This window comes from Schistocerca cancellata, chromosome 8 (assembly GCF_023864275.1).
Source record: "Schistocerca cancellata isolate TAMUIC-IGC-003103 chromosome 8, iqSchCanc2.1, whole genome shotgun sequence".
NCBI classification, from domain to species: Eukaryota; Metazoa; Arthropoda; class Insecta; order Orthoptera; family Acrididae; genus Schistocerca; species Schistocerca cancellata.
Window position 1 is genome coordinate 521509694 of NC_064633.1, and position 17652 is coordinate 521527345.

At 40.1% G+C, this 17652-nt stretch overlaps 1 protein-coding gene across 1 annotated transcript in view; it reads left to right on the forward strand.

Moving 5' to 3' along the window:
• Positions 1-17652, forward strand: part of LOC126094538 (E3 ubiquitin-protein ligase SH3RF2) — a 204929-nt gene that overhangs the window by 88857 nt on the left and 98420 nt on the right. Inside the window, exon 10 of the mRNA XM_049908968.1 lies at positions 10043-10233. Within this exon, the coding sequence (XP_049764925.1) occupies positions 10043-10233 (191 nt within the window). The remainder of the gene's footprint in view (positions 1-10042; positions 10234-17652) is intronic.

Genomic DNA, 17652 nt, shown 5'->3' on the forward strand with positions numbered 1-17652 from the left:
AGCAGAACAAAGATAATGGAATGCAGCCAAATTAAATCAGGCAGTGCTTGTGGGAATCAGGTTAAGAAATAAGACAATGCAATAGATGACTTTTGTCATTTGCACAGCGTAATAACTAATGATGGTTGAAGCAGAGATGATATAAAATGTAGACTCTCAATGAGAAGAAGAGCATTCCTGAAGGAGACAAAATCTTATTAACATAAAGTATAGACTTAAGTATTTGGAAGTCTTTTCTGAAGGTATTTGTCTGGAACATGAACAATAAACAGTTTAGACAAGAAGTGAATAGAATCTTTCTATGTGGTGACACAGAAGAAAGCTGAGGATTGGGTGGTAGATCATGTAACTAACGAGGAGATAGTGCATAGAATTGAAGAGATTCGAAATTTGTGGGACAATTTGACTAAAAGAAAAGGATGGTTGATGGGACACTTTCTGAGCCATCAAGGGACCATTGTTTTAGTACTAGAGGGAAGTTGTGTGTGTGTGTGTGTGTGTGTGTGTGTGTGTGTGTGTGTGTGTGACCAAGAGATGAATACAGTAAGCAGATTCAGGAGGACATAGGTTATTGCTGTTGTTCAGAGATGAAGGCGCTTACACAGGATAAAGTAGCATGGAAAGCTACATCAAACCAATCTTTGTATTTTAGACAATAACAACAACAACAACTAGTTGCATCATCAGGTACATCTCAGTAAGGGGGGGGGGGGGGAGACGAACAACAACAACAACAACAACAGAGATAGTTGGGATTTTTTTTTTTTTTTTTTTTTTTTTTTACAATGGGTCCAGAAAAAATTTAATGCTGTGTGGACACTAAATATACATAATTGACAGTATTCTCAAGAGAATCAAGTACACAATAAGCTGGTTACTCAAATTCAATTCATTTACAGTGAAACATAGAAATAATAGTCCTCTGTCACTCTGTCAAGTTGTATTAAACATTCTTAAAAGAAATGGTAATCAAAGTATTATTAGTGGACTGGAGGAGACAGCCATGATAAATGCATGAAGTTTTAGAAAGAAACCTGGAGAATAATACAATAAAAGTGTATCAACCAGACCAAGAAATGGATAAAACATATAAAAGTCTATTGTATAATGCTTACCTGGAGGAAAATAACTATAGTATCAAGTAGGGCCATGACATGGGCAGTACTACAAACATATTAAAACTGTATAAACTGTAGCGAAGTGCATGAACTCAGAATGAAAATCAAATGGGCCAGAAATAAAAAAGAATGAGAAGGAAAACAAAATAAATAGAAGAATAAAAATCCCTGCCATAGAGGATGTATCATCATGCGAAGAAGTGTGGGCTGATACCATCTGAATACTGAGGCCATGGACAAGCATTATTTGACAGGCAAGCGCAAATAAGGCCCAAAAATAGGTGGCGTAGCAGTAAATAATAAAACCTGAATAAGAGCACTGGGATGCACCGTTACATTCATAGTGTTATATTAAAAAAGTAATAAAAACATTTGAAAGGAATGAAGATTCATAATATTGTCATTATTCCAACCTGGATTTTCCATTATTTGTCTTTGAATGTAATGGCATGTCTCAACAAACTTATAGAGGTTTTATTATTTTCTGTCTGTCTTACATTTCTCCATGCCACACCACCTATTTCCAGGTCTACTACGCATTTATCTGTCAACTGACTCTTGTCCGTGCACTCAATATTCAGCTTGTTACAGCCCATGTTAGTTCTCGCCATGACACGTCAGTTGCTTGTGATAAGACCCATGTCGGTAGTCATTCATGTGGACAGACAGCTTGTTGGTTGTCATGTCTACATAGAATGCAGTACAATGGTTGCAGCTTAGCTTGTAGAAGGCATGACTGGTTTCACAGGTAGCCCAGCCTTTGATGGGATAGGTGATGTTAGTGACCAGATTGGAGTAAGTGGTGGTGGGAGGATGTATGGGACAGGTCTTGAATCTAGGTCTATTACAGGGGTATGGGCCATGAGGTAAGGGATTGGGAGCAGGTGTTGTGTAAGGATGGGCGAGTATGTTGTGTAGGTTCGGTGGACGGTGGAATACCACTCTGGGAAGGGCTGGAAGGATATTGGGCAGGACATTTCTCATTTCAGGGCCCAACAAGAGGTAATCAAAACCCTGGCGGAGATCGTAATTCAGTTGCGCCATATCAAACCTACTAACCACCAGCAATACACCTACTTAGACAGCTCCCACCCATTCCATACCAAGACGTCCCTTCCTCACATCCTATCCACCCGTGGTCGTCGCATCTGCAGTGACGAGCAGTTTCTCTCGAAATATACCAAGGGTCTCACTGAAGCCTTCACTGACTGTAATTATCCTCCCATCCTTGTACAAAAACAAATCTCCCGTGCCTTATCTTTATAGTCTCCCAATGCCCCATCGTCCGGCCACAGAGGAGCATTCCCCTCGTAACTCAGTACCACCCAGGACTGGAGCATCATCAGTTATCTGCTATATTAGCAGGTCCTTTGCCTCTCCATTTTCTGTGATCCATTGCTTCCTTCTTAAGGCTGCTGTATGTTGTACCGTCCATCATGTCATCCAGTATCTGGAATCTCTTCCTTCCTCGCTTCCTTTTCCCTTCTACATAAACTTCTAAAACTGTTTTTATCAGTCCGTCATTCTTTCTTAATATATGCTCAATCCAATTTCTTTTTCTTCTCTTTATTACATCTAGTAACTGTCTTTTCTCTCCCACTCTTCTCAGTACCTCTTCATTTTTTACTCTGTCCATCCAACTTATTCTTTCCATCCTCTGCCATGTCCACATGGCTGGAGCAACTGAATTAAATTCTCTGCCAGGATTTCGATTACCTCTTGTTGTGCCCTGAAATGAGAAATGTCCTGTCCACTGTCCTTCCCACCCCTCCCCACAGTGGTATTCCGCTGTCCACTGAACCTACTGAATATACTCGTCCATCCTTACACAACCCCTGCTCCCAATCCCTTACCTTATGGCTCATACCCCTGTGGTAGACCTAGGTGCAAGACCTGTCCCATATATCCTCCCACTACCACCTACTCCAGTCTGGTCCCTAACATCACCTATCCTATCAAAGGCATGGCTACCTGTGAAACGAGTCATGTCTTGTACAAGCTGAGCTGCAACCATTGTGCTGCATTCTATGTAGACATGACAACCAACAAGCTATCTGTCCGCATGAACGGCCACCGACAAACAGTGGCCTAGAAGCAAGTGGATCACCCTGTTGCTGAACACGCTGCCAAATATGATATCCTTAATTTCAGTGACTGCTTCACAACCTGTGCCATATGGGTCCTTCCCATCAACTCCAGCTTTTCTGAATTGCGCAGGTGGGAACTTTCCCTGCAACATATCCTACTTTCCCGCAACCTTCTCGCCTCAACCTTCGTTAGTCGCTGTCCACCCATCCAACCCCTTCTCTGCTCCCATTCTGGCACTACACAGCTGTCATTCCACCACCACACTCAGTTCTTATTTATTTATTTCTTATTTAATTTTTTGTTTATTTATTTTATTTATTATTCATTTATATCTCTTTACTTCTCTCTATTTTGTTCCTTTTCTGCTACTTCCCTGCCCAATCTCTCCCATGCTCGCCGCCCAACTTGCAACACTTCACTGTCCTCCCCTCCATCCCCACAATACTATTCCCTCCCCTCACTGCCCAGCCTCCTCCTTTCCCCCTGCCCAGCCACCACTCCCATTATGCACTGGTGCTGCTGCTCACAGTGTGGTTTCAGTTGTCTGAGACTGCAGCTGTGTGTGTGTGTGTGTGGGGGGGGGGGGGGGGGCTATTGTTGACAAAGGCCACTGGCCAAAAGCTTTGAGTGTGAAAATCTTTTTGTTGTGACTATCTGCGACTCAGCATCTCCGTTATATGGTGAGTGGCAACTTTCCTTCCTGTAATATTGCTATTCCATTGTTTGAAACTGTAATACCTTTCATATGTGCAGCCTCCTACTGCTGCTTGGTGAGTAAACTTTTTATCCATCCAATTAGTTATACTGTACTTGTATTAGAGGGATCCTTACTTTGCCAGTATATAGGAAACTATATTTATTTCTCGTTCAGCTACAGGCAAAGCGTGATACACTTACAAACATCAACATAAAAATTTAAATTAACATTAACAATGATTTACAATAAAATTTTCAGGGTTTCCAGCCACAAAAGTGCTTGGTCACTTATCAATGTATGTCCATCAGATTTCCTCCCTTAAGTCCGTGTACGTCGCACTCAACTATATGCTGCATGGTTTGACTCTCTCCGCACTCACAATTGGGGTCCTGGGAGAAACCCCACTTTTTCAACAAATATCCGCACCGACCAACACCTGTCCGCAGACGATTTAGAGTTACCCACACTCTACGTTGGAGTTGGAAGCCTGGAACTCGTTGAGATGGGTCCTCAATAAGGAAACTGTTATTCACTTTGCTTTCCTGCCATTGCTGTTTCCACAGGTTATCGATATCAATCTGTTGTTTGAGTTCTTTCCAGAAGGGATTTCTTGACATCAATCTGTCCGGGGGAGGAGGTAGGTCCCTGAACTTTTCTTTGTACCTCTGGATTGCTCTTTCACGTCTAATCGAGGGTAGTTCGATATTGGCAAGGACGGGCAGCCAAGGTTTCGGGGTGGGTCTTACTGTTCCTGTTATGAGCCTCATTGTCTCGTTAAGTTGCACATCAATATATCTGACATGCCTACTGCGGGCCCAGACGGGTGCGCAATATTCCGCTACACTATACAGAAGTGCCAGTGCTGATGTGCGTAGAGTTTCAGTGGAACATCCCCAGGTTGTTCCTGCCAGTTTCATTATGATGTTGTTTCTTGTTTTCATTTTTTGGGCGACTTCGTACAGGTGGCTCTTATATGTGAGAGTGCGATCTAGCTTAACACCCAGATATTTTGGCGTTCTATCGTTTTTCAACAATTTACCTTTTATTTGCACTTTTAGCTCACGATTTGCATCTTTGTTACACAAGTGCATTATTGATGCCACGGATTTAGTCGGATTTACTTTGAGGTGCCAGTTGTCATAATATTGTTGTAGTCAGTCCAGATCCCTGTTTAAAATTTCTTCCAGTTCTTCGAAAGTGTTGGCGTGAGCCGCGATAGCGATGTCATCTGCATACATAAAAGAATGAGATTCCAGGTTTGGGATGTCCGCTATGTATAAATTGAAAAGGCATGGAGCCAGCACAGACCCTTGGGGGAGACCATTTTGTAGTGTCCTGTAGCTGCTTGTTTTCCCATTCAGAGATACCTTGAATCTCCTGTTTATCAACATATTTCTGACTAGATCTATGATCTTCTTGCATTTCACGACTTTTGACAATTTATACAGTATCCCTTTTGTCCATACGGTGTCGTATGCTGAGGTGAGATCTAATAATACCATGCCCGTTTTCTTTTTGTTTTGGTAACCTCTTTCAATGAAAGTGGTTAGGGCGAGAACTTGGTCGCAGCAGTCTCTTCCTTTTCGAAAACCGCCTTGCTCTGGGGGGAGAGCAGCTTCTATTTTACTTTCTATTCTGCCTAGGATGACTCGTTCAAACAGCTTGTAAGTGGTGCACAATAAAGATATCGGTCTATAATCTTTAGCATTCTCTCCTGTTTTCCCTGGTTTCTGGATGGCTATGACTTGTGCGTTTTTCCATTGCTTTGGTAGCCGGCTGGTATCTATGATATTAGAGAAAAGAGAAGACAGCCATACTCTTCCCTTTGGCCCGAGGTTCTTCAAGAATTCTGGAAGAAGGCCGTCGCAGCCAGCTGCTTTACCAGGTGATATTTTCTTTAGTGCTATATTTATCTCTTATTGTGTTACCCAGTTCGCTAAACCTGCTTCCTCCTCGCTTGCATCTAGCTCTTCGTTCATCAGTTGGTGCAGTTCTTTTTTCTTCGAGGCGGAGGCATGGATTCTGGATGTTTGTAGTATAGAAGAGCATATCTTGTTAGGGGTCATTTTATTATTGATGTTCCGTCCCTTGAATTGTGCTCCGCCAAGTTTCCTCAGTAGATTCCAGCTCTTCTGTGAGGAGTGCGTAAAGTCCATTTGTTCCATCCGCTTTTGCCATCTCTGTTTGCGTTCCTCGTCCATAGCTCTTATGAGCTGTTCTCCTAGTTCTGGATTCTCTGTTTTGTTGTATTCATCGAGTAGTTGTTCGCACTCCTTTGTCCAGCATGGGATGTATTCTTTCCGCGCTCCTCTTGGTATTGAGTTATGTGCCGCTTTGATAATTAACTTCGTAAATCTGTCGTAATTTTCTGGAATTGGGGGAATTCTGTTTACATTATTTTCAATGGTATCTTTAAACTTAACCCAGTTAGCCTTCCTGAGGTTCCAGCGGGCTATAGGGGGGCTCTTTATTACTGGTATTTGGATCCCAAGGTCTATAATAACTGGTCTGTGTTGGCTCCGAGGAATACGGCTCAGTACAGTTCTCTTGGACGGAAGTGCTATTCCAGTTTCTCCAGATGAGACAAAACAAAGATCGGGCGTTGATGTTGTGCCCCACGCTCCTGAACAGAAGGTGGGGGTATCTTTTGCATCGTATATTAATGTATAATTATTTATATCTGCCCAGTCTGCCAGCATGAGTCCTTTGTCGCAAGACTGATAGCCCCATCTGGGGTGGTGGGAGTTAAAATCGCCAATTATGACTGCAGGGTGTTGTTGGTTAGGTAAAACAGGTTGTTCCCATTTTTCTGAAGGTGGCTTGTACACGTTATACACAGTCATATCGTTTAGTTTGATTCCCACGGCAAATTCGTGGTGCATAGTTTCCTCAATATTATCAACCAGTTCTTTCTTGATCAGTGTTGCAATACCGTGTTTATTATGGGCTTTATAGCCCACATAGGAAACTATAGTGGTCTGTGTAAAGCTATGCAAATGTTTTGTGGACAGTATTAAATGGAAGCAGAAGTTTGATTAGTGTAGGAGGGTGAGGGGAGGAGGAGGAGGAACAGTCTTTTACACTGAAGAGCCAAGGAAACTGATTCACCTGCCTAATATTGTGCAGGGCCTCCAGGAGCACGCAGAAATGCCACAGCATGGTGTGGCATGGAATCAACTAATATCTGAAGCACTACTGGAGGGAAATGACACCATGAATCATGCAGGGCTGTTTGTAAATCTCTAAGAATGTGAGGGGGTGGAGATCTCTTCTGTACCAGTTCTAGGCCCCTCGGGTGTCACATTGTCCTGTTGGAGTTGTTGAAGTCCGTTGGAATGCACAATGGACATGAATGGGTGCAGGTGATCAGACAGGCTGCTTACGTACACGTCACCTACCTGAGTAATATGTAGACATATCAAGGGTCTCATATCACTCCAACTGCACGTGCCTTGCACCATTACAGAGCCTTCACCAGCTTGGACAGTTCCCTGCTACATACAGGGTCCATGGATTCATTAGGTTGTCTTGATACCCGTACATGTCCATTCGCTTGATACAATTTGAAATGAGACTTGTCCAACCAGGAAACATGTTTCCAGTCAGCAACAGTCCAATGTTGGTGTTGACGGGCTCAGATGAGGTGCAAAACTTTGTATTGTGCAGTCTGCAAGGGTACACCAGTGGGCCATCAGCTCTGAAAGCCTATATTGCACTTAAATCTTGATAAATTGTCATTATAGCAGCAGTAACCGATCTAACAACTGTGCCAGACAGTTGTTGTCTTATATAGACATTGCTGCCTGCAGTGCTGTGTTCTGCCTGTTTATATATCTCTGTATTTGAATACTAATGCCTTTACCAGTTTCTTTGACACTTCATGTAATTGTGCCTATCTGCAACTTGAGGTGTCTTCTTTAAGGTAAATAGCAGTCTGTCTTTTCCTACACTATTGACATTCCTCCCTGGAGCTTCCACTGTTTGACTTTGTTACTTTTAACCTATTTTATATTTTTAATGTAGAAGTACATATAATTATCATTACTGTAGAGTAGCACTAGTCATAATTTGTGTTAATATATTATGCAGAAGTGGCCCACAGCATTTGTTTCTGTCTCTTAATGTATAACTTGACTCATTCCACACCCCTGAAAGCTCTCCTCCATGGTGGGTGGGATTGAATGAATCAGGCAGTGAAAACTCTGAACAGAAATTCATTTGAGAGCAAAGATGCAAAATTGAAGTATTTCACGAATTGGCTAATATGTGGTCCATGTCGTGGTTGGTGGGGTTTTCTGCCAGTATTTTCTTCACTGCTGCCTTAACCGCACAATCCTGAAAGGAGAAGACTTTGAATAGTATCTGAACTTGCTTGTAATCCATGGAATTGTCAGTTGAAATGAAATGCTCGACCATCATATATTTGGTTGTAAAAGACAAGTGTGTCATCTGTGTTCTGTGTATCATTCCTGTACAGTGTATGTAGTTTGTCCTATATAACTTTTATTGAATGCACATAAGATTCTTATAGATTCAGGCAGAAGATCACTATTCACTTGGTATTTCTTCATAGTTCTGAAGAAATATTTCTGATGCATGGAAGAAATGCTGTACACTTTACATCATCATCAGCTCTTTCCTCTTCGTTGGTTTGATATTTTGGTTAGCAGAGCTTCCACAATATGCTGCAACTATCTATTTTTCTTAAAAACAATCACAGGGTGCAACAGTTCAAGCCCATTCAGGCGGACAGCAGGTTCATTGTGTGTGTGTGTGTGTGTGTGTGTGTGTGTGTGTGTGTGTGTGTGTACTGTTGTAACAAAATTTACAATGACATAATTTTTCAGTATAACCACTCTGGCTTTTAATGCACTTGTTCTACCATTGCACAAGCTTTCCAGTGCTCTCAGAAAAAGTTTTTCAGCTGAACAGCAAGACAACTTATCTACTTCCACTGCTTCAATCCCCTCTTCATCAGAGGTCTATTAATGGTCGCTTAAACAGTTTTAAGGAACAAAACAAATGGAAATTTGACAGGGCGAGATAAGGACTGTATGTGAAATGCTCAAACGCCTCAAAATTCATATTCTGAAGAGTCAGAGCAATGAAGGCAGGGATATGTGGATGCACATTGTCATGAAATAAATAAATAAAAAATACATTGATTGGCAATAGAAGTGAGTGTTGTGTTTTGAATTGCGGGCTGTAACTCGCTGTGAAGCATATCATTGTAGTATTGACCATTTTCTGTTGACCCTTTTTCCAGCCAATGTTCCAGAATTTGGCCTTGTGTGTCCCCCAAAAAAGCTGTGAACAACACTTTTTTCTGCAGAGGGTTGACTCGTGAATTTCTTTTGGTTGGCGGTTTGGGATGTTTCCATTCCATGCTGCGGTGTTGGCTCTCTGGTAGAAATTGATTAACCCATCTTTCGTCTCTATTGATGATTTCTTTCAAAAACATTTTATTTAATTGGCATGACAGTGCAGTAGCTGCTGATAGATTCTCACACAACTCTTCATTGAATTGTTTTGGGACTCCTCCCACACAGACTGTATGAAAGCTGAGCCTGTTTTGAATGAAGTCACGCAGAACCATGACTACATTTGTGTATTTAGTTTTTCACTTTATCAAAAGTCACTTGTCACTTATGCAGAATCAGGTTAACAACTTGTTAAATGTTGACAACAGTAATATGACTGGACACCCGTTCCTGCTCTTTCCTTGGTCTTCTTGCTTGTTTGGCTACAATTGAATTGTTCAGTCCTCTGGTGAACATTTCTCCATGGGAAAACAATGTGCTGAAAGTTTTATGAACTTCAGCCCTTGGCACGCCTTCAGACAACAAAAAATGATTTACAGAACTCTGTTCTTCATCTGTGCAAATGAAAAGTGGCATAACTATGTTTACTCCACAAGAGCACAAAGTGAACTGATGTGACCTGCTACAAGTAAAGAGAATAGTGCCATCTACTGGCTGGCTAGAGCACTAAGCTGTTCTAGATAATTAGAACAAAAGTGTAGACACTTACGGACTTACCCTCAGGTCTATCTAGCATGTGACATTATGGTAGAGTATGAAGTTAGCTTACATTGTTTTCTAGGAACATGCCATGTTTTATATTTGTGTCTTATCTTCAGAGCACTACCTAGTCTGCACAACCAGCTGCGCTGTGCGGTCCGTGTTGCTTCTGGCACGGGCAGTAGCTCCCCACGAGCAAATGGAACTCCACCCTTGGAACCTCGGAGTTACACTCGTTCCAGGCAAGGACCTGCCACCCTGCCCTATAGTCCTAAGCAGCAGTCACATGGACCTGCACTAGATTTATTGAGTGAGTATTAGTGATTTATCTCTCTGCTTTAATTTGTTTGGGTTTGTGGAGTCACTGAATGTAGATTCTGCTTGGGTGTCACGAACGTATGCTATAAGGAAGATGAAACACCATCTCTTATTAGTTTCATCATTTTTATTTGCATTTAATTGATATTGAAAGTTTTTCTCCGTTGGTCTTTCTTAGGTGATGTAAATTTACAACATGCAAATAGAATAAATTTGAATGATGAAATAATAGAGTATGGTATAACACATAGCCAGACAAGTTTCATTAACAGTGGTAAAGTGAAAAATACATTTTTCTCAGAAATTATAGTTTCATGAATAGTTTCAAAAACTAATGCAGGTGAAAATATTTTTATCTTTATTTTTGCTCATGGAATAGTGTGCAAAAATAATTGAAAAACTTGTTGTCTTTTAAAAAAATTGAACAGCTTTGTTAGAAAATTTTGTGAGTGTGAAATGATCTTTTGATAAATTTCTGTGGGTGATGTCCTGATGTACATGAATAATACACATAATCAAAATAAATGTGGCAGTAAAAACAGTTGTTACAATTATGCCTGTGACATCACTTGAAGGAAACGTTTTTCCCTCCTCCAGAACTTGAAAACCAAGCAGAAAGGCAACTGTTGACTTTATTTTACCTTTAAACAATAACAAACATTCTTGTAAGCAGTACATTTATATAGAGGCAGCTTGGTGTGGAATAAATTTGATTGAACTTGGGACACTAATTTCTGCTTGTGTTAGATAATCTGGGAAGATAACTGTGCCAAAAGAAGCAGCAGCAGCAGCAGATGATGATGATGATGATGATGATGATGATGATGATGATGAGTCAATGCTTACAATTTTAATTTTGTGTGAAATATTAATTGAAAGACTTTATCATTCCTCCATCTTCTTCTTTTGTTTCTTCTCTTCTTTGAGACTCCTAATACAATAGTAAATAATTTAAAAGCATTCATTGATGATTAGTACATTGACAACTGTTCTTAATGGCCTGCTGTAGTGAATTCTACTGTACAAAATACAGTTAGCGATTTTGATTTGCACAAAAATACAGCTGAAAATCAAATTCATCATTATGTTAAAATTAGTTTTTTTTCTATTCTTGAGCCTGACTTTATCACCTCCACCTGGAGCAATGTAGGTACAGTTAGATGTATTTTGGTGAGTTGTGTAACTGATGTCGAGGCTCCTGCATCTGCTCCTGCAGAGATTTTTTTCACAGGCAGGACATCAAACTATACAGATTATATAAAATCAGTAATACACCAATAATTAAAAACATTTTTTTTTAAAAGATATCTTTCCCACAAATCACTAAGTAAGCAGCTGTTTGCAATCAAAAAGTTATGGAAGATCATCCAAAACCATGTCCTGTTGTATTTTGCAAACTCAGTTATTTTCTCCCCCTCACAGCATGCAGATGACATTAAATTTATAAATTGAATATTTCCATAACACTCTTTGATTTAGCTAGGGGTTTTTACTGTATTCAGCTGGAAGTGCCGATGATTGTTCAGACCTTTGTGACTGTCATGTGCACATTTGTTCACAAGATAATTGTTGATAGTATTACGAAGATGTATGTTCTAAGAGGTTGGTTCTGCCAACACAGTTGACTGAGCCAGTTGCTGCAGACAGTGCTTAATGCGTATGTAGGTTAAGTCATTGCAACAATTCCTCTCAATACTAGTGACACTGCTACATTACTCCTCCTCCTATTTTACCGAGCGAGGTGGCGCAGTGGTTAGCACACTGGACTCCCATTCGGGAGGACGAATGTTCAATCCCGTCTCCGGCCATCCTGATTTAGGTTTTCCGTGATTTCTCTAAATCGCTTCAGGCAAATGCTGGGATGATTCCTTTGAAAGGGCACGGCCGATTTCCTTCCCCATCCTTCCCTTACCCGAGCTTGCGCTCCGTCTCTAATGACCTCATTGTCGACGGGACGTTAAACACTAATAGCCTCCTCCTCCTCCTCCTCCTCCTCCTCCTCCTCCTCCTCCTCCTATTTTCTCCTCTCCCTTCCCTCTCCATTTCATTATAATGAATTAACTAATTGATGTAAAAATTTGTTAACATTGGCAAATTATAATTTAAGAGTTCTTTAAGAAATGCATTTTGGTATGTACAATGAAACATATAATTGACAAGCAGTTGTGTATCACAAAATGTATTGTTTTGTTGCAATTGTCCTTTCTCCAAAATTTTCAGACTACACATTGATTTAATAAAAACTTATAATGAATTGCTTCACAATACAAGGGGGCAGTACTTGAGAATGGGTCACACAAGCATTCTGTACACTTTCCTTTATAGATGAGCTACACTTTCCCAAAATTCTGACACTAAAACGAATACAAGTATTTGCCTTCCCACTACCAAGCAGACGTGTTCATTCCTTTTTGTATCCCTTCTGAATTTGCGTACTATATTGTTCGCTTGGTATCCCTATGCAGTTATACCCCCCCCCCCCCCCCCCCCACACACACACACACATTTTATATCATCTCTGCTTCAGCCATCATTAGTTATTTTGCTGCCCAAATGACAAAAGTCATCTATTGCATTGTCTTATTTCTTAACCTAATTCCCACAAGCACTGCCTGATTTAATTTGCCTGCATTCCATTATCCTTGATTTGTTCTGTTGGTGTTCATCTTATATCCTCCTTTCAAGACATTATCCATTCCCTTCATCTGGTCTTGCAAGTCCTTAGCTGTCTCTGAAAGAATTACAATGTGAAAGGCAAACCTGAATTTTTTTTATTTCTTCTCCTTGAACTTTAATTCCTACTCCTAATGTTTCTTCAGTTTCCTTTACTGCTTGCTCATTGTACAGAATGAACATCATCAGGGATAAACTACAGCCCTGTCTCCCTACCTTCTCAATCACTGCTTCTCTTACGTGCCCCTCAACTCTTAACTGCCATCTGGTTTCTGTAAAAGATGTAAGGAGCCTTTTATTCTCTGTATTTTATCCCTGATACCTTCAAAATTTCAATGAGAGTACTGCAGTCAACATTGTCAAAACTTCCCTAAATCTACAAATGTTATAAACATTGGCTTGAATTTCCTTAACCTATCTTCTACAATAATTTGTACGTTCACTATTGCCTCACTTGTTCCTACATTTCCCTGGACTCAAAACTGATCTTCCCCGAGGTTGGCTTCTACCAGTTTTTCCCTTTTTCTTTACAGAGTATGTGCAAGTGTTTTGCAACCATGACTTATTAAACTGAAAGTTCAGTAATTTTCACACACATCAGCAACTGCTTTCTTTGGAATTGGAATTATCACATTCATCTTGAGTCTGAAGGTGTTCAAATTGTGTCATACATCTTGCACACCAGGTAGAAGAGGCCATCAGTAGTTCTGATGGAATGTCATGTACTCCCAGGGCCTTGTTTCCATGTAGGTCTTTCAGTGCTCTGTCAAATTCTTCTCTCAGTATCGTATCTCCCATCTTGTCTTCATCTACAATGTCTTCTATTTGTGTAATATTGCTGTCAATTTCATCTCCCGTTAATAGACACTCTATGCACTGTTTCCACCTTTCAGCTCTCCCTTGTTCACTTAGCACTGTCTTTCTGTCTGAGCTCTTGATATTCATAAGGTGCTTCTCATATCTCCAAAGGCTTGTTTAATTTTCCTGTAGGCTATGTCTAGTTTTCCCATATTTAAATATGCTTCTAAATCCTTAAATTTCTCCTCTAGCTATTCCTCCTTAGCCATTTTGCATTGCCTGTCACTCAAATTTTTTGACCTTCGTATTCACGTTCTCCTGTTTCATTTGCTGCGTTTTTGTATTTTCTCCTTTCATCAAGTAAATTCAATGTCTCCTGTGTTATCCACACATATCTACTAGGCCTTGTCTTTTTTTCTATTTCATCCTCTTCTGCCTTCAGCATTTCATCTCTTAATGCTACTTAATCATCTTTTACTGTAATCCTTTTCCTTGTTCTAGTGAAGCACTGCCATATGCTCTCTCTGTCAAACTCCCAGTAACCTCTGCATTCTTTCAACTTATCTAGTCCCATCTTTTTAATTTCCTACCTTTTTGCAATTTCTTTATTTGTAATCTGCATTTTGAAGCTAATAAATTGTGGGAAGAGTCCATATCTTCCTCTGGAAATGTTTTACAGTTGGATCTAAAAGCTCTGTCTTAACATTATATAATCAATCTCTTTAATTTCCTAACATTTTCAATTTTCTCAATTCATAACAAATAAATTGTGGTCTGAGTCTACATCTGCCCCTAAAATGTCAATGTGACTGTGTCAAGCAGCACACAGATAATGCTGTAGTTGAACATTACAGAATGTTTTTTCTACTCATCCGCATTACTTTACATTTTTATATACTTGAGGCACATTGCCATTCGTCACACCAACTAAAAATTTTGTCATTTTCAATGTCAATAAAATTCACCGACAGCCATATACTTTAAGAAATATTATTTTATTCTGAAAGCAACCAGTTTTTTCATTTCATTTTGCCATCTTCAGGCTCCATACGCTTCTATGAAATAAATGAACTTGTCGTATAGCGCCATAAGTCACTGGATATCGTGAATTCGAATTGTTATACAATTGCTTCATACAAAGACATGACAACCTGTCACATCCTTGTGGGTAGAAACTTTTACGTCTCAAGGAATTTTTTATGTTCGGACTCGGAATGCGTTCAAGAATTCTGCAGCAAACCAGTGTTAAGAATATTGGTCTGTAATTGAGCAGGTCTGTTCTTTTACATTTCTTATATACAGGAGCCGCCTGCAATTTTTTCCTGTGCGAGAGATTTGAGATTAACAAAGCAAAGGAGCCAGTGCCACAGAATACTCGCTGTATAACCTGGTGAACTGTTTTCAACTCTTTCAGTTGCCTCTCTACACCAGGGATGTCTATTGCTGTATCCTTCATGGTAGTCTGTGCAATAGTCAAACGATGATATGTTCATATGAACCTCTGCATCAATGATTTCTTAAGAATGAAGTTTCAAACTTCAGCTTTCCTTTTGCTGTCTTCTATTGCCACCTGACACTAGTTGATGAGTGACTGGATAGAAGCCTTCGACCCACGTAGTTATTGATTTTATGTATGTTCAGTATTTTCTTGTTCTCATCCATCACACCAACACTGTGTGACACTGCCAGTAGTGTCTATACTGGTATCAATCTGAACAAGGAATAGTGTCCACAATTTTCTTCAGGTGTGCCATTTTCAGCTATAGGCGATCATTGATGATTAGAGCCTTTCGAGATGCCGAATTGTGGGGATTTTGGTTGCACTATTTCACCCATTGTTCCAACTAGTCCCAGATGTTTTCCACATGACTAATATTATGCAATTAACAGGTCAGTAGAGGTGTGATAGGGTGCCAGCATGTTCGTCAAACAACGAATGTATGTGTGCAGCTATGTGAATGTGGCCTTTGTCATCTTGGAAGATGGGAGCATTGATTGCTTACTCATTTTGAAGGTGCAGAAGAAAGGGTTATGCTTGTTTACAGAGAGTTTTGAATTCAACTTCTTGGTTCATGTTCATGGTAACCTGAATGAGTGGGCCCAAGGAATTGTACAAAAAACACCTGCAGAACACCACAGAATGAAATCCGACCTGAACTACGTCTCGCACACACTGTGAGTTAAGTGCCTCATTGAGCTGTTGGTGCACTTGAGACCTTGTGTCATTTGAAAAATTGCAGAATTATGACTTACAGGACAACACTACATGCCCCTAGTCTGCTGCTCTTATGTTTGTATGTTATTTGGCCCACTGAAGTTTGTTTTATGTGCTGCTGTGAACAATGACCTTTTGCAAGGCACCGAACTCCAAATATCATTACATACAGTTTCCTTCGCAACGTCGGAAACTGCGAGACGGACCTGTATCCACAGACAGCAAGGGTACAATACCTGTTGGACTCGAAACTGATGGTCATTGACGTGGAGACACTCGTGTCTGGTCCCTGTCAATTAGGACTTTCTTATGATGACTGTTGTAATGATTCATTGATACACAAACAAATTGGGCAACAACATTCACAGTATGGTCATGGCCCCTCTGAACACAATAGCTGCTTCCTACCATTGTGTCACATCCCCATTTTGTTGTACTGATTCCACAAAAATGATAGGCATATGCATACCAATTCATTGATGTGACATACACTAGTGGTACAGGGTCACACAATCATCTATTGCCAATTCTACACCATCGACGGCCCCCCTAAGTGAACCATAAACTCTTGTAGAGGTTACTAATATTTTGTACCGTGAGATTACATACATAGACTCTGGTGTAGGCAAGATTACTCCAAAACAAGGTACACTACACAACCAATTATATTAAAGTGTCACAGTCCCACAAAAAAGCACACTCGAAGAAATCTGTCACAATGCAAATCATAAATTCACGTTTTCAGAAATAGTGCATTACCTATTCAGTTACAGTACACAGCATAAACTGAAGTGAAACACTTCTCGAGGCAATAAACAGTAATAGAGGTAAATCAAAATTTTAAACATCCAAGAAACATGAATAAAACATTCTCAGTTTACTTATCACCTCAAATCTGGATAAACTATCACCTTCATTAGGAATAACTGACTGTTGTGACTGCTGTCATGGTAACTATTTATAGCCCACAGACGGCTTGTGATTGATCAGTGTATGTTGTGTTTCCAGAGATAGTGTCCATGTTTGCACCAGTGGTGCCACCCGTTTTGTTAGAATGTAGGCAGTTCAGCCTATTTCTGTCTTCCAGCAGTCAGAGCTTGCTTCCTTGCACTACTACAGTTTTAGCCTCTGTTGCAGTTAAATTTATTTTCACACATTCTAATTTCTTCTGTTTCCTTAAACGCAGGATAAAATTTCAGTTTCATCAAACATTATTCTGTGTTTATTCTTGAGGCTTTAGAAATTGCTGATTTCTCAAGTTCGCGATTTTTAATGTGCCTTTAGTGTTCTGTACAGCAGTTGATAACAGTACACATAGAGCGACCAGTGTAATTGCTTCTGCACGTACAAAGATTGTCATAAATCCCAGAGTCTCTGAGACTGAGACTGCCCTTAACTGGTCATAGCATCTCATTTATATTCTTGGTTGGTCAGAAAATAAGTCTTATGGCTCTTCTTCCCAGGACCCTAACTATTTTGCTTGATGTTCCATTACGGAAGGGAAGAAGTAGCTCACCATGTGATAGTTCAAAATTTTTGCATTTTTATTTGTTGGTGAATGTTATATCTTGAAATTGTACACAGATTAGATGTGACACGTAAAGGAAGAATGTTTCATACAAGGATCTCAGCACGAGAAACTTTGGTCTTGTGCAAAAAAGATTTTTTGAGAAGTACGTTGGAATAAATGTGAGCTGATGTTTTTTAAATCGTGTTACATACATG